The 27,401-nt window shown below is 36.7% G+C and overlaps 1 protein-coding gene across 1 annotated transcript in view; it reads left to right on the plus strand.

Moving 5' to 3' along the window:
• The window catches only part of VPS13C (vacuolar protein sorting 13 homolog C), a 176,419-nt gene extending 161,717 nt beyond the window's left edge, over nucleotides 1–14,702 (plus strand). Inside the window, exons 79-85 of the mRNA XM_023761255.1 lie at nucleotides 51–96; nucleotides 2,491–2,614; nucleotides 3,102–3,216; nucleotides 8,269–8,357; nucleotides 12,224–12,347; nucleotides 13,654–13,737; nucleotides 14,055–14,702. Of these exons, the coding sequence (XP_023617023.1) occupies nucleotides 51–96; nucleotides 2,491–2,614; nucleotides 3,102–3,216; nucleotides 8,269–8,357; nucleotides 12,224–12,347; nucleotides 13,654–13,737; nucleotides 14,055–14,144 (672 nt within the window). The 3' untranslated portion in view covers nucleotides 14,145–14,702. The remainder of the gene's footprint in view (nucleotides 1–50; nucleotides 97–2,490; nucleotides 2,615–3,101; nucleotides 3,217–8,268; nucleotides 8,358–12,223; nucleotides 12,348–13,653; nucleotides 13,738–14,054) is intronic.
• The last annotated feature ends 12,699 nt before the right edge of the window (nucleotides 14,703–27,401 follow it).

Consider the following 27,401-nt stretch of genomic DNA (forward strand, 5'->3'; position numbering starts at 1 on the left):
ATTAAGCACCCTCCATTCAAGTTTGACTGTATGATTGATTTCTCTTTCAGGGAGTTGTTGGTGGAGTGACTGGAATAATAACAAAACCTATGGAAGGTAGGTTGATAATCTTTCCCTCATGTACAGGCTCTGAAGAGTTGATGCATGGTAAACATAGTAAATTTTATTGCTAATAGGTATTTGATTGGGAGAATTTCTGATTAATTTTATGTTCATAGTTCTAAATTATTGTTTAATGAATATGCTTTTCTCAGAAAGTATAGGGGTTAAGTAGTAGACTGTAATTTAGACTTCAAATGTTATGTTCAGCAAGTTCATAAACTAGATTGCTTTGGGCCTTCAATAGCTACTAACTTATTTTTTTATCCTATTTTAAAAACCACATTGCTTTACTTAGTGCAACATGTATCAAAATCCCAATTGGCTTCTTTATAGAAATTGATAAGCTGCTTCTAAAATTTAAACAGGAATTTAAAGGATTGCCAATAGCCAAAGCAATCTTGAAAAAATAGAACAAAGTTGAGGACTTTACAATCTAATTTAAAAATTTACTATAAAGTTACAGTAACTAAGACAGTGTGGTACTAGCATATGGATAAACATATAGCTGGATCAATGAAATTGAGATTCTAGAAATAAACCTTTACATTTATGGTGAATATATTTTTTAGAAGCGTGCCAAGATAATTTCATAAAGAAAAAATAGCCTTTCAACAAATGATATTGGGACAACTGGAAGTAAATATATGGAGTTTATATTTTATGACATAGCAATTCCACTCCTAGCTATGTACCCTAGATAATTTAAAACATGTTTGCCCCAAAACTTGTATATAAATATTCATGGAAACATTATTCATAGTAGCCAGACTATAATAACAACCCAAATGTCCATCAACTAATGCATGGATAGACGAAATGTGGTATATTGATATAATGAGACATTATCCAGATGTAAAAAGAAATCAAGTACAGATGCTTCTCAACTTATGATGCAGTTATGTCCCGATAAACCAATTTTAAGTTTAAAATATCATAAGTCAAAAATGCATTTACTACTACACTGTAAAGTATTGGTTGCTTACCCGCATGATCACATGGCCACCTGGGAGCTGAGCCTCACTGATGCTGCCTTGCATCATGAGACAGTATCATCCGCATACTGCTAGCTCAGGAAATTCGAATTAGTTTTTACCGAATGGATATTGCTCTCATACCATCGTAAAGTCAAAAATCATAATTCGAACAATTGTAAGTTGGGAACTGTCTATACATTATAAGGTGGATGAACCTTGTAAACATGATGGCAAGTGGGAAGGCTAAACATACCACCTATTGAATGATTCCAATTGTAGGAAGGTCCATAATAGGCAAATCCATAGAGATAGAAAAAAAAGTAGATTAGTGACTGCCTAGGTTTGACTGGTGGGAGGAAGGAGGTAAATTGCATAAGATCGGATGGGGAAGGGCCAGGGGAAATGGGGAATGACTGCTAATAGGCATAGGGTTTCTTTTTGAGATGATAAAAATTTTCTAAAATTGAATCTGGTGATGGTTACACAACTCTGAATATACTAAAAAAAATTTAATTTATACTTTAATGGGTACATTATATGGTATATGAATTATATTTCAGTAAAGTTCACACATACCATATATATATAATAATAAAAGCATAATATGCTAATTAGACTGGACGTCCTTCTGGACGACCTTCAGGACAAAGCTGGGGCTGCGAGGGCCAAGCCCCTTGCATGAATTTCGTACATCAGGCCTCTAGTGTGTGTGTGTATATATATATATATATATATATATATATATATATTAATGTACACTGCTTGAAAAATTTCCTGACAGCTGGCATAAAAAAAGAAGATATTTTCTGGTCAGTTCTTAGACCTTCTAGTCACAAATACTGACTAAACTCTTGAGTCACTAGTTATAAATTTGAACATGCCTCAGGACTACCTGGAAGGTTTATTAAAACAGATTGCTGCACTGGCTGGGTTGCTAAATGATTAGAGTATTGCCTACAGACGGAAGGGTCTGGGTTTGATTCCCAGTCAAGGGCTTGTACCTGGGTTGCAGGCCCTATTCCAGCCTTGGTCAGGGCGTGTACAAGAGGCAACTGATTGATGTGTCTCTCACATCAATGTTTTTCTCTCTCTCTCTCTCTGCTCCCTCCCTTCCACTCTCTTTAAAACTCGATTGGGGGGGGGGATATCCTTGGGTAAGGATTAATAAAAACAGATTTCTGGGACCACTCCCAGAGTTCCTAATTCAGTAGCTCTAGGATGAGGCCTAAGTGTGCATTTTTAACACACTTTGAGAACCACTGATTATCATGTTATTAAATTTAACTTCTTCAGAAAGCCAAATTTTGGAAGCTTTTTGAGTAAGCATTTTGGCATTTCACTCAGGCTTCTGTTGTGTTCAAACTTGATTATTTTAAAATATCTTTATACACTCATTGTCTTTGGTTTTATGAAGGTGCCAAAAAGGAAGGAGCTGCTGGATTCTTTAAAGGAATTGGAAAAGGGCTTGTGGGTGCTGTGGCTGGTCCCACTGGAGGAATCATAGATATGGCCAGCAGTACCTTCCAAGGAATTCAGAGGTGAGTAAGTATATACTATGTGCAAGATATGTGTCTGTGTGCTAATTGTTGCTAGGGATACATAACTAGGTAAATATTTTGCTTCCTGTATGACAGGTTCACTAGGTAGAGTGCCACCAGAAAGGAGTAAGAGGAGACATTGTTTATGCCTAAATTTCTCTTTTTTCTCAATGAATGTTTATTGATACCTACTATATGCTACACACCAAGGATACAAAGAATGGACAACCTAGTCTTTGCCTTTATTTTTTGACGTTTCTTTTCTTTCTTTCTTTTTTTTTAATAGTTGGGAGAGGTTGGAGTCAGACAGACTTGGTTTTAATATTTGTTGCATTATTTGGGACAAGTTATTTAAAAGTACTCTGATTGTTTTTATCAAATACTGATATAATATGGAGCATAGTACAGTGTTTTATCAACATATATAACTTGTATTATTTTGAAGGATTCTCACAGTTTCTCATACTTATTCTGATGCCTTATACAGGGCAGCAGAATCAACTGAGGAAGTGTCCAGACTCCGTCCCCCTCGCCCGATCCATGAAGACGGCATCATTCGCCCCTACGACAAGCAGGAATCCGAGGGCTATGATTTATATGAGGTATAAGTTCTGTTCTTATGGTCATGAGTGAAATTTAATTTTAAAGATTTCTAGGATCAGAATTTCATGGGTGGTTCGTGAAGTTCCTCATTCATGAACTTTTTTAGAGATTACACAAAGAACATGGTTTGTAGAGTAGAGTTTGATTGCTTTATTTTAGTGTAATGTGTTAAATGGGAATAACTGGTCATTTTTTTTCTGCACAGGCGCAAAGCTTTTTTTGTACAGAAAGGATAATATTAAAAGAAGTTGTAGGCTTTATTACTATTTGTGTGATAGCTCATTTAGTTAACATTGTTAACTTTGGTTTTCTGCTTTGTAGCTAATTACTGGAATTTCACTGCTTTCTTTTATCCCAACCAAATCTACTTATTTGGACTACTCTGTAAATCCAGATTTACTTAGATAAACAGAAGCTGGAGGAGCGAAAAAAAGATTATGTACAATTATAATAGTTTCAAGCCTTAAAAAATTTAAACGATTTTTTTGGCTTTTAGTTTTTACTGTATTTAAATAATATAGACCTGTATAAATATACTCCAATGATTAGCTTTCTCCCCAAATAAATTTATTAATATTTTTCTACTTTCATTTTAAAGTAAAATGACTCTTCATTGTTATTAGTCTATGGCTTTTATTATATGTGATTACATTTTATTTATCTGCATGCTTCTAACTTTATTTTCTTTCTTTTTCTGCCTACACAGCAAGAACTGGAAATACAGGAGTAAATGTCTCCTATACCACTACTTGATTTCATCCTTAAAAATCAAAACAAACTGTGGTATTAATTGACTGTCTTTGATTTATTTAGGTTGAGAATCCATTTTCATGAGCTTTTTTAAAAATAAAAACTGAACTTTTTATTGTAGTGTCTTGACTACAAATAAAAATGGTGGTATTCATGGTAATACTATACAGGAGTAAGAGGTCAATATAAAAGATTAAATAATGCAGAAAAATCAACTCTCTTCTCCATTTAGTTGGCGAAAGACTTTAATTGAGCTCAGAAGCACACATTTTAACTATTATTTTGAAAATTTTATCTTTTCTTGTGCTATTCATGTACATTTCAGTTAAAGTTGGAAAAAGGAAAATTATGTCCAATATATTATGTATTCTTTGGTTTATGAGTCCTGATGATGGAATTACATATCTTTGTTTCATAAATAACCCTAAATTTACCCAGGTTATGGAAGTATTAACTGGGGCATATGTTTTAATAACTGAAGTGTCAGTTGTTCTATGTCTGTCAATGAATTTTGAGAATGTGTTTCCTTACTCTTTTTCCTTTTTAAAACTCTTGGTATTCTTGCTAGATAAATGGCAATCATTTTATAATTATGTACATACATTCTCAGCCTTTAGCATTTATACTTTTCAAAAATTGAATTTCCTTGTTGGTTATGCTAATTTCACAGTTATATTACTTTTAATTAATGTAAATAGAAGTTGAACATGTAATTAGGCAAATTGCTTATGTGGCACTTGAATTCATAGATATGTTTATTTTTAAAAGCTAACCCTTTTTGTTTTGAAGTCCTCCTTATCTTAATGAGAACAAAATACCATAATCATTTTGAAATTAGCGCCTTCATAGTTAATTTTCAGAATAAGTTATCATTCTTTTCCCCCAAATTGAAACCAGAGTATAAATTTAGATTTAATGTGTTATACATTTGAAGAGAATGAAACTGTTAGCATATAACTGGTCAGTTGGATTATATCTATTTTTGATTCATATACTTATGATCATATAATATTTAAAATGGTGTTTCTTGCTTTTTTCATTTTAATTATATTTTAAACCATAATTAGCAAAAGAGTAATTTAAATGCTTCACATTTAAAACAAGCACTTTAAAGAAAAAAGAATGATATCCAAAGACCAGCCTAAAACTCTAGCTGACAAATTTTTCTTGTGCCTACATAATTGAGAATTGGCAAAAATGTCCCTGCATATAGTTTCTGTAAGAACCCGGCACAATAACTAATTCAAGATGCTGTCTTTAATTATCACTAATAATTACTCTTCCTTCTTAGGTAAAAGTAACTATTTTTAATTTACCTGGATATCTTGCAATTTTAATGAGACTTGATTTTTGGGAAATTGTATTAACTTGTTAAACATTTTTTAACTTACTGTTTACTTTCTGTTTGTTTAGCTTTTTATATTGTTAAACTTTTCCTTGTAATGATCTGTTTTACAACTGCTTATGAATAAGCACAAAACTTCAAGAAGCTTTTTATTATTAAAGCTAAATGTAGTTATCTTGTCTGATTTATTTGTTTTTGTTAATATCAGACATCTTTTAAACTTTTATATGTTATTTTAGTTACTGGAAGAAATAGAGTGATTGTACATTAATAAGATGACTTGGTAATTTTTCTCAATGAGTGACAACTGTAGGCTGTTTCATCCCTTGCCCATCTTGCTATAATCGGTTATGTATGATATATTTATTGATTATCTAGACTGTGCTGGATATACAAAAGAAATAAGACTTCTGTCCTTAAGAGACTAAATATAACGTAATGTCTAAATATTAAAGAGAAGTAGAGTATAAAATTATTTCCTCCTAGCCTTGATTTGTTATATAGGTACATTCTAAATATTTATTTGGGAATTTTTTTATTTTCTCCATTTTCTTTTTCTTCTGATTATTGCTCTGTATTATTTAATGCCCAGCTTTGAAAGTAACTAAATCATATACTGTGTTTTTATAGGATATATTTTGCTTATTCTCTATTCTCCTAGAATAATTACTATATATATACATATACATATATATATATACATATACATATCTATATGGCCAGATCTTATTTCATACTCATCTTGGTTCACATACATATGATCATATAATATTTAAAATGGTGTTTCTTGATTTTTCATTTTAATTGTATTTTTTCATGTTCATAGAAATATTTCATTCTTAGTTCTTGCATTACCATCTATTAAGGTAACCATGTACTGTGTGTTTGACCATTCCTAATTCTTGACATTAAAGTTGTTTCTGTTATTTTAATAACAGTAATAATGAAACATTATTATATACATTGCTTTTTTATATCTTGTATTATTTCCTTAGAATTTACTTGAAATATAAATTGAATCCTTTTGCTAAAGATTGTAAATTCCTCAAGATGCATTTTGGGAAGAGAGAGTGAATATTTTATTAACTAATCTGGTATCTTGCTGCCATCAGTGACTATCTTAATCTGAATCTCAGAGTGTAGTGGATTTTAGTACTGCTTAAAAAACAAGGTTTCTATAGTATATTATGGTGATAAATTATACTTTAAAAGCTTTCAATAGTTTAAAGATAGCAATAGATTGATAACTAATGAAAGTGCATAAACGATGGAAAGTTGGTAGTATTTTTTTGTATAATGCATCTAAAATCCAAAAATTTTAACATATTTAAATTTCAACATTGAAAATAAATTTACTAAATTATTATATTTATTTTCCATTCTCTCTTTATTAAATAAATTGTTATAGATGTTAAAAGATTTTAGCTAATTCACACAAGCTTGATGTAAAACAGTGACTGTTAAACTCCACTTCTCTGAGATTCATTCTGAAGATGAGACCCCAGTTCTTTGAGGATTCATCTCTGTCCATAGCTTTTTATAATCGTCAAAGAATGACTGGGAACTTTAAAAAACGTGTATTTAAAATTGAAGTAATAACAGGTCTGCTTGTGATTGTTATTGATTACATTATCTTTTAATATTGGTGTTATATTCTTGGTTATTCTTAGTTATAAAATGTTAAGGTCTTGGGGGATGGAAAAATATTAAGGTCTTGTTTATTGGGTATATTTATGTTTTGTGTTTACATATATCTTAATTATCTAATCTTTATACGTTACAGATAATATCAATAATATTTCATTAACATTAGTTATAAAACATAACTGTTTGTTTTTAATGTGTTGACTAATTTAAGTAGTTTTGAGATAGTTGAAATGTAAACAAATGTATTTTAATGTGCTACTATTTATACTTGAATTATTTTATGCTTGTAATTGTTGTTAGCAATAAATTGTAACAGCTATTTGAAAATCTTAGAAATTTTTTATGTGTTTTTATATTAAATTTTCTCTCAGGAACATAATTTGATACATACATATACTTCTCATGCATATTTAACCTATAAAACTAAATACAGAGAAACATCGATCAGCTGCCTCCTGCACATCTCCCACTGGGGATGTGCCCACAACCCAGGTACACGCCCCCGACCGGAATCAAACCCGGGACCCCTCAGTCCGCAGGCTGACGCTCCATCCACTGAGCCAAACCGGTCTCGGCTGTTAGCAATAAATTGTAACAGCTATTTGAAAATCTTAGAAATTTTTTATGTGTTTTTATATTAAATTTTCTCTCAGGAACATAATTTGATACATACATATACTTCTCATGCATATTTAACCTATAAAACTAAATACTCAAAACACTAAGTTGATCAGTTATCTTGGAATTTTATTATGTGTATATCTACCTCTATGTAAAAGCAGTGGTTCTTAGCCTTTGAGAAGGATCACAGACATTTAAAAATATCAGATGAAAAATATGAACCATCATCTGAAAGAAGTTGCAGAACCACATTTTCAAAATTTTATATTCTATTTTAGGTAGTTCATAGCCCTGCCAACATGTTTCCATGGACCCCAGGTTAAGAACCCCTGTAATATTAATGTCCAAGTTTTAGCATATGTTCATATTCTCATGAATGAAAATGTGTGATTATTTCTGGTAGATATTCTAAAATTTCTAAGTTTTCACAGAATTAAATGTTAATTTACCAGAAGGTCACTTAGTAAGCATTTAATACATATTTGTCTTTTAAGGAACAGTGGAAGTTAATTTATAAACATGTGATGAATATTTTTTTAGCTTCACATGAGAATATGTGGAATTGTGCTTTGTTCCGAATATTTTTCCTATCATTGTTATTAAAATGAGCTAATACACAATATTAAAAATACTGTTTGAATGCATGTATTATCCACATCTTGAAGGCTTTTTTGTTGTTTTTTTTCAGAATCATGTCAAAAAGTTAGAAGGAGAGACGTATCGATATCATTGCGCTATTTCTGGAAACAAGAGGACAGTCCTTATGATTACAAATAGGTATTAACTTCAAGTGACATCTTTCCAATTGCCAATGATATAGATCTTAAGAATTTTGAAGACTAAAATGTTAGAGGATGTGGAGAGCTATATTCCAACTGCAAAAATGTTCATTGTCATAGACTCGCAAAAACACTGAGCTGATGGGTCCTTTGAGATCATCTGTTCAGACCCTCTCATTTTGGAGATGCGGAAACTATGAGTCAGCATGGCTTAGGGGCTTATCCAAGTCACAAAACTACTGAAAAATAGTGTCTAGAATAGATTTCATAAATGCAATAGCCATATGGTTGTATGTGAACTAGAGGCCCGATGCACAAAAATTCATGCAAGAGTAGGCCTTCCTCCCCCTGGCTGCCAGCACCGGTTTCCCTCCAGCACCCGGCACCCGGGCTGCTTCTCTCCTCTGGCCGCCCACAGGCACCAGGGACTCCAGCCAGCTTTCCTCGGGCCGCTCGCAGGCTCCCAGGACCCTGGCCATCTTTCCTCCTGCCCCGGCTTTGTCAGGAAGGACATCCGGAATGATGTCCAGTCTAATTAGCATATTACCCTTTTATTATTATAGATTATAAATTTACTTATGGAGGGTGAATTCATGAATCACTTTTTCTCACTAGGTTTTATTTTGGATGATAAGCATAGCTTTTTTAAAGGATGATAATTATTTCTGTAGTTTTATTCCATTTTTTTCTAAGTGTTTTGGGAGTTGTAGATCATTTTTCCAAGTAAAAGAACTTTGAACTACTGTTTATTTTCTCTATGTCACTTATTCCAAAATGATAATATGATAATTATAGATTAATAATTTTCAATCAAGGGAAGTGGTTGTGCGAGGCAGCAATCTCCGGTGTTTACCTATGCCGCCATCTTGGTTTCCCCGAGCATGAATATTTTAAAACATTCATCCTTCCATTTGTATTTTATATTCTGTGAATTGCTTATTCATATCCTTTACTCGTTTTTCATTATGTTAGTCTTTTTCTTACTGGATTTAAAAAGCATTATATAAATTGATGATATTAGCCCCTTTTACACAATATATCATTAATATTTTAATGAGTTTTTCAATACATAGGACTTTTAATTTTTCTATATTGAAATTCACCCAAAATTTTGTCTTGATATTTTTTTTATCAGTTATTAGAAACAAAATACGAGTTCTCCTGACCTAAATTTATTAGCCTGCGGTTCCACTAGTTGGTCCTAACTCCTACATAATATTTTATTTTAGTAATCTTCATTAGGAAATTGTTCTCTGAGCAGACTTTTTTTTTTTAAACCATCTGTCTTAGTCTGTTTGGACTGCTATTCCCAAAATACCAGAGACAGGTGGCTTAACCAACAGATTGTTATTTCTCACAGTTCTGGAGGCTGGGAGGTTTAAGATCACGGTGCTGTCTGTGTCTGGTGAGGGCCCACTTCCTGGTTCCTAGATGGTTCTTCCCACTGTGTCCTCATGTGGCAGAAGGTGCAAGGGCGTTTTCTCAGGCCTCTTTGATAAGGGCACTAATTCCATTCATGGGGGCTTTACCCTCATGACCTGATCATCTTGGAATTCTCTCTACCTCAGAGATTGTGGTTGTCCTGATAGGAAGTGACGAGGGACAAAACTAAAAGAATGAGGATGGATACAGAGGGGCAACCTGACGGGACCAGGGCTTGGTGACTGAGTGAACGTGGAGGAGAAGGGAATGCAAGATAACTTTGTGGTTTGGGGCTTGGATAGCAAGAGCGTTGGTATTACCATTTACAGTAATTTGAGTGAAACGACGGTTTTTAAAATTTTGTTTGAATTGACTGACTTCGATGTGGCTTTGAGATGTCAAAGTATAGATGTCTTTGTAGCAGAGACACAGATATAGAACCTTGATGTTTGGATAAAGATTTGGAGTTGAGAACTTGGACCCTGAGGTGTTAAATAGAAGACAACCAAGATTTGAGCTGTGGTAAACACGGAGAAGGAAAATGAAGATTTAAGGTGGAAGAACAATAATATTATTGGTGTGATCAAGAGAAGGGAGAGTTTTGAGGGTTGGAATGGTGAATTGCATTTGACACAGTGATTTGCAATGGGTATCTTTTTTCCCCCAATATATTTTTATTGATTTCAGAGAGGGAGAGAGAGATAGAAATATCAGTGATGAAAGAGAATCATTGATCGGCTGCCTCCTGCATGCCCCACACTGGGGATCGAGCCCGCAACCGGGGCATGTGCCCTTGACTGGAATCGAACCTGGGACCCTTGAGTCCCCAGGTCAACACTGAGCCAAACCAGCTAGGGCTGTAATGGGTATCTTTGAGTTTTAACTCCATCATCTAATCTCTACTAGGGCAGGAGGAAGGGGGAGTGGAACCCAGTTCCTAGAGACTGTTTGGAATGTGTGGGGGTATTAGAGGTTGTCCTAGTGATTGGAGGGCATTTAGTAGGCTGGGGCTAGGGGTGCTGAACTCCCTACAGTGCACAAGACAATCCCAAACAAGCCCAAAATTTTACCAGCACCTCTGCTGAGAATTGTGGTGCCACGGGTCCATTTTGGTTCCCACACTCCATTGGTCATCAAGTTCATAGGACTGTCTACCTTATAAATATCTAGAATTGAGCCCCCCCCCCCCCTGCTTCTCACAGCCACTGCTTTAATTGAGGCTCTCACTGTCTCCTGATTGGACTATTAAAATAACTTCCTACCTTGATTATATACCCCACCTCTCCTCCATGACCACTAGAGCTGACTCTGAAGTAAGGAATTATATCATGTCACTTCCCATTGCCTGTAGGTTAAAGTCAAAATTTCTTAAAATGGAAAAACAATCCCCTCCAGATCTGTCACTAAGCAAATTCTCTCACCTCTGTATATCTCTGGTGCTCTAGCTAGTCCCCCACATTCCTCGGATAAACCTCCCTTTTTTGTAGCGCTGTGTATGTCAGTGCCCAGGCCCTTTGTCTGGGCTTGAATTTCCCTTTCCCACCTAGAAACCTCTTTCCTTTGAGAATCAGCTCTTAACGCCACCTACGTTACCAGCACAATCAGGCCTCCTCTCTGTGCTTCAGAATTTTTCTGCACACTCTGCTATCGCACTCACCTGTTTTATTTATTTACATGTTTGTTTCCCCTCTAGCCTCCTGAGTACCTCTCAAGCAGAAACCCTATCCTTTTGTTTCTCTGGCACCCTAGCTACTGTAGAATTAACAGTTCTACTTTCCTAGTTTTGCTTTCTGTTAGAGACCCTTTAGAGCCAAGTGTAGTTATATTGGTAATTAATCTGAATCACACACTGGGAAATCAATGTGTATACACTTTAACAATTGTTATTTTTTTATTGCAATTGAGTAAAATGGGATACTTACTCTGTGATATAGTACATTAGTGTTAAAGTATTCAAGCCTGATATTTATTAGTAGGCCCAACATGAATCTTTGCTGACATTTGAGGTTTGTGACATTTCCTGCACATTCTTTCTTGACTGGAAGGCATAAATGATTGACAGTAAAGAGCAATTAATAATTTTCCAAGTAAGACATTTTCAGGAGCTTCTGCCTTTATTGCTTGCCAGATGAGAGTACAACCTGTTTCTATGTGTTTAAAAGATGATTTCAGTTTTTTGCTCAGTTTTAAAAAAATGACACTTTTGTAAATTTTGCAAGATTAGCAGAAGCAAAATTTTTGAAAGTCGGCTTTGTTAATTGGTAGGTGCCATATTTGCTCTTTATCTAGACTTTTTATGTGAAGCATACTATTTTTAATTCCAAGTTATATTGTTTACTGAGTACTACCTGTTCCATCCAGCAGAGTAAAATATTAGCAATAATCATTAACAATCTTTATCATTATCATTATCTTATATTTTTGTTTCCTTTTGCAAAATAGGCGAGTGGTGTGTATAAAGGAGGTTGAAATTCTTGGCCTTATGTGCATAGACTGGCAGTGTCTATTTGAAGATTTTGTATTTCCTCCTAGTGTCAATGGAAACATCCTAAACATTTCAGTTAAGGTAAGAAAACTTGAGTCACATTTTTAGAGCCAAGAATTTGTTAAATGAGTGGAAACCAATGTTTTTGACTCTTTTTTTTTTTAAGTTAACTACACAAAATATTTGAAGGATTGTTATTGGCTGAAATGTAAGAAAAGGTGTAATTGATTTATTGGTATACTGTACTTTATTTTCTGGCAATCCTTGATTGTGTGGAGTGAAATATCAATTCTGATAATTCTAGGATGCTGATACTTTCTCTTTGGGGAGAATTAAGCATTAGTAAATAAAAGGTCTTTTTAATTTCATATGAATATCTGTTTTGCTCTAATCTCAGGTACTTCTGGAAAGATTCCATTTTTTAGGCATTTAGGAGGTTATTATAAATATAATGTCTAAAACACCCATGTTTTATGATATTTGGCATTTTTAGAATGCTAAACAATTGAAGTATATAATAATACTTTCAAGTATTTCCTCCCCATCATTTTCTAAGGAATAACTTTAATTATATAGCAGGTAATTAGCAAAAGTGATAGCCCATTTTTTGCTTAGTTCTCAGACTCACTTTACTTTGATATATATGTGTATATATATATTTATATATGATGTATTATAAATTTATTTTAACCTCTTTACAAGAAACTAAAAATTGTCACTCCAAAGTTGGTGTTTTTCCTGAACAGTAACGATGTTTCTCTATTACTGAATCTATCTGAAAAACATGTATCATAAAATTTAATAGTTAGAGATGCAAGTACTATTATTTTTTAATTTATGTTTTCTTTCATAGAAGTTTACAAATGAAAGAAACTACCATGAAACTATAGTATTTTGTATTCCAGCCTTCCCTCCTTGTAGAGTGTCAAAATGTAGAGTGCCTTAGTGAATGAGACGTAGTTTTCAAGCTAGAAAAGAATGTGTCACTGTGCAGATATATTACAGTTTCCTTGTTTATCACTTCTCTTTCACATCAGTGGTGAGAATCGACCCAATGTATTTTGCATTATATAAGAATTTTATCTATCAGCCAAGGAAATGAAGGAAGGGTTTTTTGATTTGTCAGATGTGATGGTAAATATCATAGCATGCAAAAAGTCATTATTTTATACAGATAGATGCATACTCCTCCAATTTCATAAATTCTAACAACTCACAGATGGAACCACTGTTCTTGTACCAAAATGACTTATTTTTTATTCTACCTGACTATGTGTATTTTATATGGTTATAAAATAGAATTGACATTTAAGCATCCAATTAAAGATTATGAATGTTTTCTTCTTCTCCAAAATACTCTTTTCTGTCATTCTTTCTTTTGAAATAGGATCAGAGTATGTTCCACAAAAAAGATAGTGCCAATCAATCCTGTCTCCGGAAAATTTACCTGCTGGATACCACCACAGCAGAGGTAAACAACTTATTTCAAAGAACATCCCCTCAGTTTTTTAGCTGAAAGATATTTTAAAAATAGGTTATAGTTACCAATACCCATTATTTCTCCCAAAAGATCTTCCAGTTATGTTTGGATGCATATATGAGCTTAAAATAATATACTGGGCTCAGTATGCCAGAAGAGTCTCAATTGGCGTTACACGTGTGGTATATTCTTGTCCTTGGCTCTTGGACCTGTGTGGAAAGCTCCAGCTCTTGCGTTTGTACCTTTCTCTTCCACCAAATTAGCCTGTACTTCTCTTTACCATTTATAATAAATACTTTATTTTGCAGAGAGCATGTCATGCCATTGAGGACGCACAGTCCATGAGACACCAGCAACACTTGAGGAAGCAGTCATCACTGAAACTTCTCAGGCCCTAAGAACCTTGTAATCACAGATCCGAGGCTGCTCCTGGGAGAAAACCAGTCATGTCTGTGAACCACCCTTCTTTATCTTACCAAAGAGGACATTTTAAGCAATCCTTTCGTTGTAGATTTTTTTTCTAGAATATCTGGATACTTGGTTTTCCATGTTTTTTTCCTTTGGTTTTGACTCTAATTTTGTAGCCATGTGTATGTTAATAATCCGCTCTACAGTGCCACCAAATGGGTCAGACCCTTAAAGAAATATCACTTCCAACTGAGTGAAATTTCCATTAATGTTAATATTGTGAATCAAATGATAGTAGACTTGTTTTTAATTAAAGCCTTTACTTGAGAATAAGAAAGGAGCTCAGATTCAAATTGTTATTTGAGAGGTTTTGGACAAAACTTTGGACTAATATTGGATACTTTGTTCAGTAACTGAACTAACATTTTTGGTAAATGTGGCAATTGACTGAAGAGAAGCCACTAAAGGGAGACATGATGGTTCCTTTTTTTTTTTTTTCTCATGAAAAACATTGTTCTCCTAATAAAAATGTTTTGTTTTGGTGCTTATTTTCCCTCCTTGCATTATAATATAAAGACATGAAAAATCAAAACTTAAAATATCAATGCTCTGCTCTCTATAATGTACCATTCACAAAATTTTGGAAATTATTTACATGTCCTTTCAAGATGAATTTATATGGCACAACTATAATTTGCTGATACATGAAACTATTGCACTTTAAGTTTTAAAGATTTAGAAGTATGAAAAGTTTCATAGTTTTATATCTCCAGAAATTGTTTTTCATAAGTTGAAAGATTTTTAAGGCCATTATAAATGAATAGCTATAATGCATGCCTAGAAATTTATTTTAAATACTTAATAGGAAGAATGAAAAGCCTCTAGTTGCTTTATGTATAAGCAAAATAAGGCATATATAACAACCCTGGAAAATAATTGGTAGATATGTGTTTTGAGGGAGCAGGCCTATGAGGATCGATTCAGTATACAGTATTTTTTTGTTCTTTCTGCATCTTGCTTATGCTGATTAAAGATATACTGCCTACTAAAGCTTTTTTAAAATTCTCAAAAGTACTTAATTTCCTTGGATGAATCTTTACATTTGCTCATGGTTTTTAACATGGCATTTATTTCAAATCACTGAATTGATGATGAAATGAAGATATGAACACACTTGGTTTGTTCTGTTTTTGTTGGCATGTGGTAATGTTTTTACTATCTTTATTCATGTTTTTTTAAAAACTGGCCTTAAAACGCTAAACAATTTTTTCTAGTTATTATTTACTGCAGATTCCAAAAAAGAGGATGTAATAACTGATTCCCTAAATACTTGACCTTTGATACAGTCTCTGCTGTCTTTTCAACATCTTTCTTTTTTTCTGTGAAGAAAAGTATCATTTATAAAACTTCTAGGATTAAACAGAATTCATCAGTAGTTAATTGCAGTTTATGAAAAGGAGCGTTACAAACAGAATTTCATAGCAGGTGTGCTGTATTTTGTGTTTTACTACTGACTTAATCAGGAATCTGATATATCTATTTTTCATATGAACCATAGTTATTGACAATGCCCTAAATATTTAAGAAATTTTATTGTACTAATGACATGTACAAAACATTGAACTAAGGAAAAATTATGAATTCCTCATTTCAAGTTGGCTTAAAAATAAATTTTCAAATATTGGTAACATTTTAATTTGGTTAATCCCCTGGGACAGAAATAATTTATTAGTAAGGTATAATAATGTCTTTTGTGTTTTTAAAATGCTTTGAGAGTTTATTATTTGCATATGAACTACTGAGAGAAATAAAACATTTGGTACATTGTTTACAAGTGTGAGTTAGTGTTAAATATTCAAGTAACATTTTACGTTTCCCCTTTCCTCTTCCAATCCTATGATAGTGAGAAGTTCGATTAATAATGATGGAGGGCTCTGACAGCTGTCAGTCTGTTTTTTTGTATCTACTAGTCTGTTTCTATTTTGTTTGTTTATTTTGTTCATTAGATTCCCCATGTAAGCGAAATCATATGGTATTTGTCTTTCTCTGACTAAGGAGGGGAGGGAGATCGGGGAGTCGGTGGGGGGAGGTAGAAAAGGGTAAAGGGGATAAGTGGTAAGAAAGAGACTTGACTTTGGACGGTGAACACGCAATACAATAAACAGATGATGTATTATAGAAGTATACACTTGAAACCTGTAAAAAATTTTATTAGCGAATGAAACCCCAATAAATTCAATGGAAAAAGAAAAAAAATAGTTATGGAGGGCTTTGTAAGACACTAGTCAGGGAAAGGTTTTCCTGAGGGTACTGTGCCCTTTACCACATTGGATATCTGTGGCACAGAGCTTCAGTACTGGAAGACTACAGAGAACGTATTTCACCGAGGGCTCAGCTGCCCCACTTTGGAATTGCAGCTGGGTTTGCAGGGAGGCCATGCCTTTTATGGTGTCTGTCAGACACTGACCGTGAATGACAAGGAGGCGTATTCCTGGGAGACCCAGAGGTCCTCTGACTGCGGACTTTGGCTTGAAGACTCTTAAGCCTTGTAGAAGCTTTCTTCGACTGCATGGCAGGGTGGGAGGCCACCACCCAATTTGTCTTTCTGTCTCTGTCTTTTTGGTCCCATCTCCCGCCTCCTTCCTCCACTGGGAGATCAGTGCACAGATTTCCTTACATGTGTTTCATGGTATAGTATTGCTTTCATTCTGAATTATGTATGAGGAAAACACTGTCATCTTTTTGATGCTTTGGGTCTCTTAAGTGTGTTGATCTAGTGCTGCCTGTATCTATTTTTTTTAATGTTTTCATTGATTTTCAGAGAGAGAGAAAGAGAGAAAGATACAGTGATAGAAACATCAATGAGAGAGAAATACCAATCAGCTGCCTCCTGCACACTCCCTACTGGAGATCAAGCCTACAACCCAGGCATGTGACCTGACCAGGAATCCAACTGTGACCTCCTGGTTCATAGGTTGACACTCAGCCACCCAGCCACACCAGCCAGGCCTGTATCTATATTTTTAACAACGCTCCACATGTGTTTCTAAGGTACAGCCAGGACTAAAAATCAATGTTCTGGACTTAAAATAATCTCTTGAAGAGCTAAAATATAAATGCCAGTTAAAGTACAGGATTGCAGTCACTGTCCAAGCTACAAGAACTCTTTTTATTGGGGAGGACACGAAAGAGTCTTAATTTACAAGCATGTCAGAATCATCTGTCCTCAAGGGACAAGCCCTTTTGGCTGAGAATCCCTGCCAGACTGTCCACTAATGCTGACGAGTGGGCTCTGTGCTGCGTTGGCTCTGAAAGGAAGTGGAAAGCCCCTCAGCAGAGGGAGCACGTTCCTCGGTAATGGTGCCTGCAGTGTAAGAATTTCGGCCTGTTCTTGAAAGTTTCTTCAGCTACAGGTTGCACCATTCAAGTACTCTACATTGTGGGTCTCTTTGAACTGGAAATGCCATCAGAAAGGCTTTTTGTTTGTATTTGTACATGTACAGACCCACAGGCCCTTACCAAAATTCAAATAGCTCTGGAAACCAAAAGGCTTTTCCTAACTTTGAAACTAAAGACACCTGACAGCAAATTTTTTTTAAATTTTTTTATTTATTTCAGAGAGAAAAGGAGGAGAGAGATAGAAACATCAATGATGAGAAAGACTTATTGATTGGCTACCTGCTGCATGTCCCCTACTGGGGATCGAGCCCACAACCCGGGCATGTGCCCTTGACCTGGAATCGAACCCGGGACCCTTCAGTCCCCAGGCTGAGGCTCTATCTACTGAGCAAAACCAGCTATGGCTTGACAGCAAAATTTTAAACGGAACTGACAAGAGGCTAATTGTGGTCTTTATTCTATTTGGTGTAAATGAGTTTGGCTGTAGCAGAATTAATATACGTGATTATGGGGTGCTGCCGCAGGCTTCACTGGAAGTGTACAAGCTATGTGGCATAGGACGTATATTGCTCTCCTAAAAATTGAAAGGATCATACTCTGAAACACATCTGGGCCCAAGAGTTTCAGGTAAGAGATTATAGGTCTGTATCCACTCAAAATGATCAATTCATTCAAGTTGCTTCCCAAGTTTTAGGAGAATTATAAACATAGGAGAAACCCTGAGGGACTCTGCTAATGTTCCATTTTATAGTATGCTGGTAAATTATTTTGATAAAGTGTTCAAAGTAATTGATGCTGACATATAGGAAACAAATGCCATATGATAGTGCATCATAAAGATTTATGGAAACGAGAAAAAAATGAAAAACAGAAGAATATAGTCATGATTTCTATCCCTCTTGTATACTAATTAAGTAAATATCTGATAAAGGTTTTTAGAATTGGCCTCTAAAGTAATTAGAGTAGCAATGAAAAAGCCATCATGATCCTCTAGGTTGAGAGTATCCACTGAAATAACAGTGGACACTTTACAAAGAGGATTTAGTTCTGTAGTATTCCTTTTAACTTGAAGAACAGTCACATGACTTCCCCAGAGATTGACTATAAAGCTAAGTTTCCCAGTTGGTGTTTAAATTCTGTGATAAATAATTTTCATCAAAAATAGATTTCAGATATTAGTCTTTGGGTGTTATTGTTTTTGTAGAAAATGTCTATAACTCCAGTTTTTCTCTGACAAACCAGTTTCCTTGCTTGTCATCTTCATTTAAGCCTTCCTTCTTTATTCATAATTTTCTCTATCTTTTCTTTTTATGATACTTCTTTCTTTTTAAATTCTCTGTATTAAGTAGATATCATGCCAGCGATTGGCAAATTACAGCTCATGAGTCAAATAATTAATTCATGTAAATAAAACTTTATTGGAACATAGCCACACTCATTCATTTGCATTTGTCATGGTTGTTCCTGCACTCTAATGGCAGAGTTAGGTAGCTGTGACAGAGACAACATGGCCAACAAAACCTAAAATATTTACTATCTGACCCTTTACAGAAAAAGTTAACAATGAATGAATCTAATACATGGGACAGAAACAAGACACTATATGGTTTACCAAGAACCTATGGCAGTGATGCCGAACCTATGACACGCGTGTCAGAAGTGACATGCGAACTCATTTTTTTGGTTGATTTTTCTTTGTTAAATGGCATTTAAATATATAAAATAAATATCAAAAATATAAGTCTTTGTTTTACTATGGTTGCAAATATCAAAACATTTCTATATGTGACACGGCACCAGAGTTAAGTTAGGGTTTTTCAAAATGCTGACACGCCGAGCTCAAAAGGTTCGCCATCACTGACCTATGGTGAGGTAGGAGCTGGGATTATGATCCACCACCTACCAATCTCTCTCTGTTACTTCCACCTCTTCCTCTTCTTTCTGCCCAGAAGCAAGGATACCTGCATCAAATGAGAATGAATATGGCCAATGTTGGCTTCTTGGATTTCTTTTTAGAACCTCATGTCTCTATCCCAGAGTTATCCATGTCTGTTTTAGGCATTTCCCATAATAACATTTGAAATCTAAACTGACTCTTTGTCTAAATTTTTTTTAGAGAATTCTTAGATATGATCTAATATTATTGTGGCAGTTTACTAGGAAGCATGGCTTTAGAGTTGTAAAATGAGGAAGTAAAAACTTTGGTGATAAGATATAAAATTTTCCTCTATTTCTAATGCACAGCCAGAAGAATCAAATGCATGGCATTCTCCCATAATCAAACCATCAGAGAGCTCGTAACTAGCTAGGAGCTTGCCAAAAGGAAATGGTATTTTAAGCACAGGACATCATATTAGCTATAATAATAAAAGGGTAATATGCTAATTAGACCGGACGTCCTTCCACAAGACCTCCCAGACAAAAGCCAGGGCTGCGAGGGAAGCCCAGGTCCCAGGTGCATGCTAGTGGCCAGAGGGAAGCCTGGGTCCCAGGTGGCAGAAGAAGCCAGTGCCGGCAGCTGAGGGAAGAAAGGCCTCCTCTTGCATGAATTTTGTGCATCGGGCCTCTAGTCCTATATAATAAAAGCCCAGCAACCATAACGGCAGAACGACCACTCGGCCAGTCACTATGAGGTGCACTGACCACCTCTTGGTCCCTTTCCCCAGCCAGCAGGCTCCCATCACCCAATGGCGAATGGGGAACTGGGGTGGGTGGCGGCAGGTGGCGGGGTCGGCGAGCAGGCAGAACAGCTGAGCTCTTGGTCCCTCCCCCTGGCCGGCAGGCTCCGATCGCCCAATGGCAAACAGGGACCCTGGGGTGGGTGGTGGGGAATGTGGGTGGTGCCAGGCCAAGGCTCTAGCCTGAGAGATTCTTAACCTACTTTGACACTTCAGATCAACTCTTCCCTACTTCATTCAATTCAGGGCGATTCACACTTTCAAAAATAGTAAAAAAAAATAAAAAAAAATTTTAAAAAGGAGTATGAATTAGCAGATAAACAGAGTTCTTAACTGTCAAAGATTTACTGGACTCTAGTCATCTGAATATCAGTAACTGGATTATGCAAATACTAGTAATAGATTTTTGTTGTTGCTGTTTTAAAATCAAGATAATGTAGTCATACTGAGAAATTCTGGAATAGTTGTAAGGTCTATGTGACATTTTAAAATATCTGAAATTACTGGACACAAATACATTGCAGGAAACAATTGTTTGCCCGTGTAGAAGATTCTTATGGTAAAAATTTAGAGACTTAGGAAATGATTCTTTTGAGTTGACCCTAAATAAACAGAGTGGAACTCTTGCATGACTGTTATTACAATCCAGATGGTGAACGGATACTATTGAAAACACTCTTTTATAAGGGCCATAAAGACTTATTACCCATGACTCAGACTGGTGAATAAGAATATATTGCCCATTCTGCCTAAAATTAATGACTCAATCAATTGATGTAGAATTATAATGCAGCTCTTTTAGAAGTACCAGTAATGCTTATTTTTATAAGTGGATGAATTTTAATATGTCACTCATTTTGGAGGGAAAATAATTCACTTGGGGGCCTTTGTTTTAGTTGCATTTAAGTTCATAGAATTACAATAATCCATGGTTGGAAGCTTTTTATGTTCAACATCATTCTGCTTTCCTGTGGCTTCCATCCATTGAGCTCAGTCCCAAATCCCTGGGGCCCTAGAATAAGAATAACTCTTTTTCTGTATATGGAAGCCTATAGGTACGAGTGCTGCATGACAGAATTGAAGGTTGGCCTCTTGTCCTACCATTCATTCAGTAAAACATAAGTCCAAGATCTCATCTCTTTCTACCTAAATCACCCCTGTTTAGACATAACTTAAATAATCCCATAATCTCCATGGCTCTCCCCTAAACACAGCAGTTGATCCATGTCTCTCTCAGATGTGATGCCCTGATCTGAGTGTTGAAGGTAGAGTGTACCTGGACAATTCCCTATTTTCCAACAATTTTCTAATAGTAGGTATCCCAACCTATTAAATTAGTTCCTTATACAAAATACTAGAGGCCTGGTGCACGGATTCGTGCACTGGTGGGGTCCCTCAGCCTGGCCTGTGCCCTCTTGCAATCTGGGACCCCTAGTGGGATGTCGGACTGCTGGTTTTGGCCTGATACTTGCAGGCCAGTGCGCTAAGTGGCAGGCTGCCGGGGAGGAGCCCAAGTCTGGGCCGAGCACCATGCCACTTCCACTCATCCCAGCCCCACTGCATCTGCCACCCGGTAGCGCTGCTGCGGAGGCAAGAGAGACTCACACTGCAGCAGCTGCGCTTGCCAGCCATGAGCTTGGCAGCATCTGGTGCCTGTCGGTCAGCTGAGTGGCGCTCCCGCTGTGGGAGCGCACTGACCACCAGAGGGCAGCTCCTGTGTTGAGCGTTGACCAGTCGCTTGGTCATTCAGTCACTTAGGCTTTTATATATATAGAAATTGTTGCATTTTGTAATACTTTTCCCCATGATTGCAATCTACTAATCTGGTAACTTTTACTTACACAAGAAGATTGAGTTTCCCCTTTTATCTTTTTGCTAAAATTAAGAGTGAATTTGTTTGATACTATAAATTGAAAAAACCAAAAGACCCTGGAAAAATTTTCTTTACTCCTCAGCCCAAGTTTCTTCATTTGAAAATAAGACCTTTGGACCAGATATTCCTTCTTGTGATTCCAATGGATGTTACATATATTGATAAGATGAGTTTGTAATTGTTATTCTGAAGTGTGAGATGTGTAACTTCAAGTTTTTAGCACCTCTGTCTCACAATATCCCCATAGACATTACATACATATTTTAAATAATGAGGCTTTAAAAAAACACCGCAAAGACTCTAACAGAAAAACAAGAGGAAATGTGAGATATTGTTGCTGGTCTTTGATGTGAGAATGGTCCGCACACCGACAGTGCAGGTAACAGAGAGTCACCTGCTGAAAGAGCCCCTGCATGACCTGTGAGGAGGACCGGCCAAGCCTGGAGTCCTGGTATTGCTGTGCAAACGGAATCCTGCTCTTCTGGAGAGGAACGCCCTCAGCAGTGCCCTGGAGTTGTCTGAGGATGCATGCTGTGTGATGCAGCCATAGCTCATGCCAGGTCATGGCTCTCCATTAAGCTATCACTGCAATGGACTGCATGTTTATGTCCTCCCCCCAAATTCACATGTTGAAATTGTAACTGTTTAGGTTAAATGGAGGAGGCCCTCATGAGTGGGATTAGTGCCCTTATAAAAGAGACCCTAAAGGTCACATTTTGTATGATTCCTTTTATAGTAAACATCCTTTCCCCTTCCACCATGTGAGGACAGAGTGAGAAGACACCATCTTGCCTATGAAGAAGTGGGCTCTCACCAGACACCAAAACTGCCAGCACCTTGGTCTGGGACTGCTCAGACTCCAGAACTGTGAGAAATAAATGTTTGTGCTTATAGACCAACCGGTGACAGCTTTACAAATGGACTAAGACAATCACCCTCTCAGAAAACTCCCCTGGGGCTAGCCCTGTCATCGGAAATTTTAAGCAGGATTGCAAATGTTAACCACGTGGGTTAATTTGCATGGATTAATTTACCAAATCAGAAAATCACTGCCAGGATTAGATTGCTAAAAAATTAGGAAAAGAAGTATCCAATAAAAATATTAAACAGACATAGTTAAAAGGAAGGATTAAAGCAAAATACTATAAAGTGGTAAATTTGAATAAGAATCAAATAGATCTTCCAGAAATGAAAAACATTATTGAAATAAAAAGTCAATGGACAGCCATGACAGTAAATTAAACACAACTGAAGTAAGAATTAGTGAAATGGAAAATAGAACTGACTCAACACATTTCCTGGAATACAGCAGAGATAGAAGAGATGGAAAATAAAAAGAGAAGTTAATCAATGCAGAGGATAGAATGAGAATGTCCAGTACACTTCTAATCCAAGTCCTAGAAGGAGAGAATAGAGAAAAGATTGCTATGTTCCAGAAATTATGAAAGATAGCACTTGATAAATGCCAGAAACAAAGTAAGCCTAGAGCAGGATAAATAAAAATCCAAATCTAACATACATGATTAAAACTATCACCGTGCAACACAAAGAGAAACACAGAAAAAAACAACCAGAAGAAAACATTACTGACAAAGGATCAACCATTAGACTGACAGAATTCTCAAAAATGGCACTGTGGAGGCAATGGGGTAGCTACCAATTGTCGAGAGAAAATCAACTGTCTGCCCAGTTGCTTTTAATCAGGGCTTTTCTTTAAAAATTATGAAAAAGGAAGTTGAACTCAGAAAGAAGAAATAAAATACAAGAAGCAATGGGAATGAAAAAATTGGTAAACTTTAAAAAACTACTTTAAATAGCTACAAGTGTGCACAAGAAGTTTATCAAAACTATACAAGACATTTATGGGGAAAATTTTAAAATCCTATTGAAATAAAGTTTAAATATTCTCAAATGGAAAGTTATACAATGTTCATAAATGGCAAGACTCACTAACGAGTAATCATATTCAAACTTTTCTAGAATGAATCAGCATTCCATTGGATGTACATTTTTTTTTGGTGGAACTTTAAAGGCTGTTCTGAAACGTCACATGGAAGAATGAAAGGCCAAACATTTTCAAATCAGTTTAAAGAGGTGGCATGTTTTGTTCTTTCAGATTGTAAAGCTCACTAGAAAAACTGTAGTCATTAAAACAATGTTATATTTTCAGAGAACTAGAGAGATAAATGAGACAATTATAGAGACTAACAGACCCATGTATATATGGAAATAAGTAATAAAATGATAAGAATAGTAACAAAACATATGATTCGTACTAGTTTCCAGGCACTGTTGCAAGTGATTTATATATTCTAATTCATTTATCCTCAAAGGTGACATTACTTTCCAGTCAAGCACAGCAGCATTGCTCATATAATTAACCAGGTAACTGCCACGCATCCAAAATGGAAACCATCCCCACACGCCATAGACACTTATGGCATACAAAGGGCTATAAGGTGGAAACAACCCGAATGTCTATCAAGGGGTGAATGGATAAACAAATTGTGGAATGCATGCACACTGGAATATTACCCAGCCATGAAAAGGAATGCACTACTGATACATGCTATGAGAGGGAGGAACCTCAAAAGCATTACAGTAAGTGAAAGAAGCCAGGCACCAAAAGCTGTATGGTTCCTTTTATATTAAACTAGAGGCCTGGTACATGGAATTTGTGCATGGGGGGGGGTCCCCTCAGCCCAGCCTGCACCCTCTCCAATCCGGGACCCTTTGGGGGATGTCCAACTGCTGGTTTAGGCCCAATCCCTCTACAATCCTGGACCGCTGGCTCCTGATCACTCACCTGCCTGGTTGCCCCCAACTGCCCCCCCCAGCCTGATCACTCCCAACTGCCCCCCTTGCCGGCCTGGTCAACCCCAACTGCTCCCCCCCCAAATTGCCCCCCCCCCCCCCCCCGCCTGCCTGGTTGCCCCATGCATCCTGCTGTTCAGTTGTTTGGTTGTCCCTCACTAACCCCCCTGCTGGCCTGGTCGTATGCAGCCAATCTTGTGAGGGTGTGAGGGTTAATTTGCATATTACTGCTTTATTATATAGGATATCCAAAACAGGCAAATCTACAGAAACAGAAGCAGATTAGTAGTTGCCAGGGGCGGCAGAAATGGGAGTGATGACTTAAAGGGTATAGGTTTTTCTGGGTGATACAAAATTTGTGAAACGAGAGAGAGGGGTTGTGGTTGCCCAACATTGTAAATGTACTAAATGCCACTGAATTACACGTTTTAAAATGTTTCATTGTTAATATACATTTTACCTCAATAAATTTTCAGGAGCTGAAGAATGCCAACAACCCAGGTGAGCAAGAGAACATCCTCCACCCCCCCCCCACCCCCCCCCGCCCAACTTTCAAAAAAGAAGGCAGGACACCGTGATTTTAGCTGTTGCAAATCAGACCTCCAGAGCGATGATGAGATGTTTCCCCATGACTCACACAATCTGCCCAACTTTTCCTGTGAACAACAAGGGGAGAGACGCACGCTCGACAGCTGATGCCGTGTCCTCCGGGCAGGCAGGCCCCACGCTGACTAGGAGCTGAGGGTCCTTGCTCAGCATGTGACAAGATACTGCCGGCTCAGGAGGGACAAGATAAGGGAGGAAGGAGACATACTAAGTTCTAGTACATCTTCATTTCATTGAATAACATAATCTGGACTTTATAAATGAGCAAGGACTAAATTTAGTTTCAAACGTGGATAATCATCCAGATTCACATCTTTTCTATTATGTAGTAGTTTGAAAAATGGAAATAATATTTCAAATCTTTTCTTCCTTATGGATTTCTCAGGAGCTAAACTATTTTGCCCTCTCCACACATAAAGACTGTTTTGCTCTTTCATTTTCCCTTTACATATTGCTTTGCTCTATTTCTCCACGCTGGCTGATTTTAAATTCCCCAAACATTTTCACATTCATATGGAGTAAAAGCCATTAGCCATCTTCTCACACTGAAAATGAGCCTTAAAAAGAAAATAAGTTCTAGATGTTACAAGTAAAATAAATTAAAAATGAACTCACCCCCTCCCACACACACACAATTTCAGTCAGCAAGAGTAAACTTATTCAATAAATATTGCTTGGGAAATTGATGTGTTCATAGGACAAAATATAACATCAGATTTCTTCCTGAGATCACACACTGAAGTAAATACCAGGACTATCAGAGACCTACATACAAAGCAGCACTTTAAGATGCATGGAAGGAAATACAGGAGAATATCTTCCTCATCTTGGGAAACTAGAATTTTCTGTGTGAGAAAAGGCCATTAAAAAGGTAAATGACAGCCCTCGCCGGTTTGGCTCAGTGGATAGAGCTTTGGCCCATGGACTCAAGGGTCGTGGGTTCGATTCCAGTCAAGAGCACATGCCCGGGTTGTGGGCTCAATCCCCAGTAGGGGCGTGCAGGAGGCAGCCCATCAATGATTCTCTCTCATCATTGATATTCTATCTCTCTCTCCCTCCCCCTTCCTCTCTGATTTCAATGAGGGGGAACCATGAACTTGGGAGACGGGAGCTCATTTTACCCAGCGGTGACTCAGTCAGAGGCAGAGGCCGCCAGGGAACACCGAGGAGAAGCCAGGTCTCACACGTGCCCTTGAAGATGGAAATACTAGGAACTATACGCTAAAAATATACAGAGTCGGACTCTGTGGAGGGGAATTCCTAAGGAAGGTCAGTTCTATTACTTTCTGGTACAAATGGTTCTGTAACTTAAACTAGGTTATCAGAGTGTGGTCTGGGGAGGACTCCCTGGGACCCACTTGAATGAATTAAAGTTCATTCATCTCTCATCTACCCAACGATTGTCAATCGCTGCTTCTCAGGTAATTGAGAATGCTCGAAAGGTAATTTAAGTGGTACTTAACACTATTAATTAGCTCTACCTAACTTTTCTATTTCACTGATAGAGCGGAAGCGTGGCTTGAGTTACTGTGGCAACCCCAGGGAATGCGGTTTTCTGGGGAGAAACCGTTTCTGGATCTAGCATGGCCGATGGGAGTCTGGTTGGGATGCAGAAAGCGTAGACCTTCTGCGGGCCCTCATGTGGCATTTATACGCGGCAGCCCAGCCCATGTGGCATCGCTTGCTGGCCAGGAAGTCAACGTTCCAATGGGAAATGTCCCTCCTCTGGAGCAGAACCCCCACATCTGAAACGGACATGCCTCAGGGCGGGTCCAGTTAATGAAGGAACCAGGGCTCTGGGCAGTCAGCTTGTTGCTTCTAGAGTAGAGGCATTTGCTTTTGGATTCAGCATCTTTGTCCAAACAGAGATGAGCAGG

The sequence above is a fragment of the Myotis lucifugus genome, unplaced genomic scaffold (genome assembly GCF_000147115.1).
Source record: "Myotis lucifugus unplaced genomic scaffold, Myoluc2.0 scaffold_204, whole genome shotgun sequence".
Classification (NCBI taxonomy): Eukaryota; Metazoa; Chordata; class Mammalia; order Chiroptera; family Vespertilionidae; genus Myotis; species Myotis lucifugus.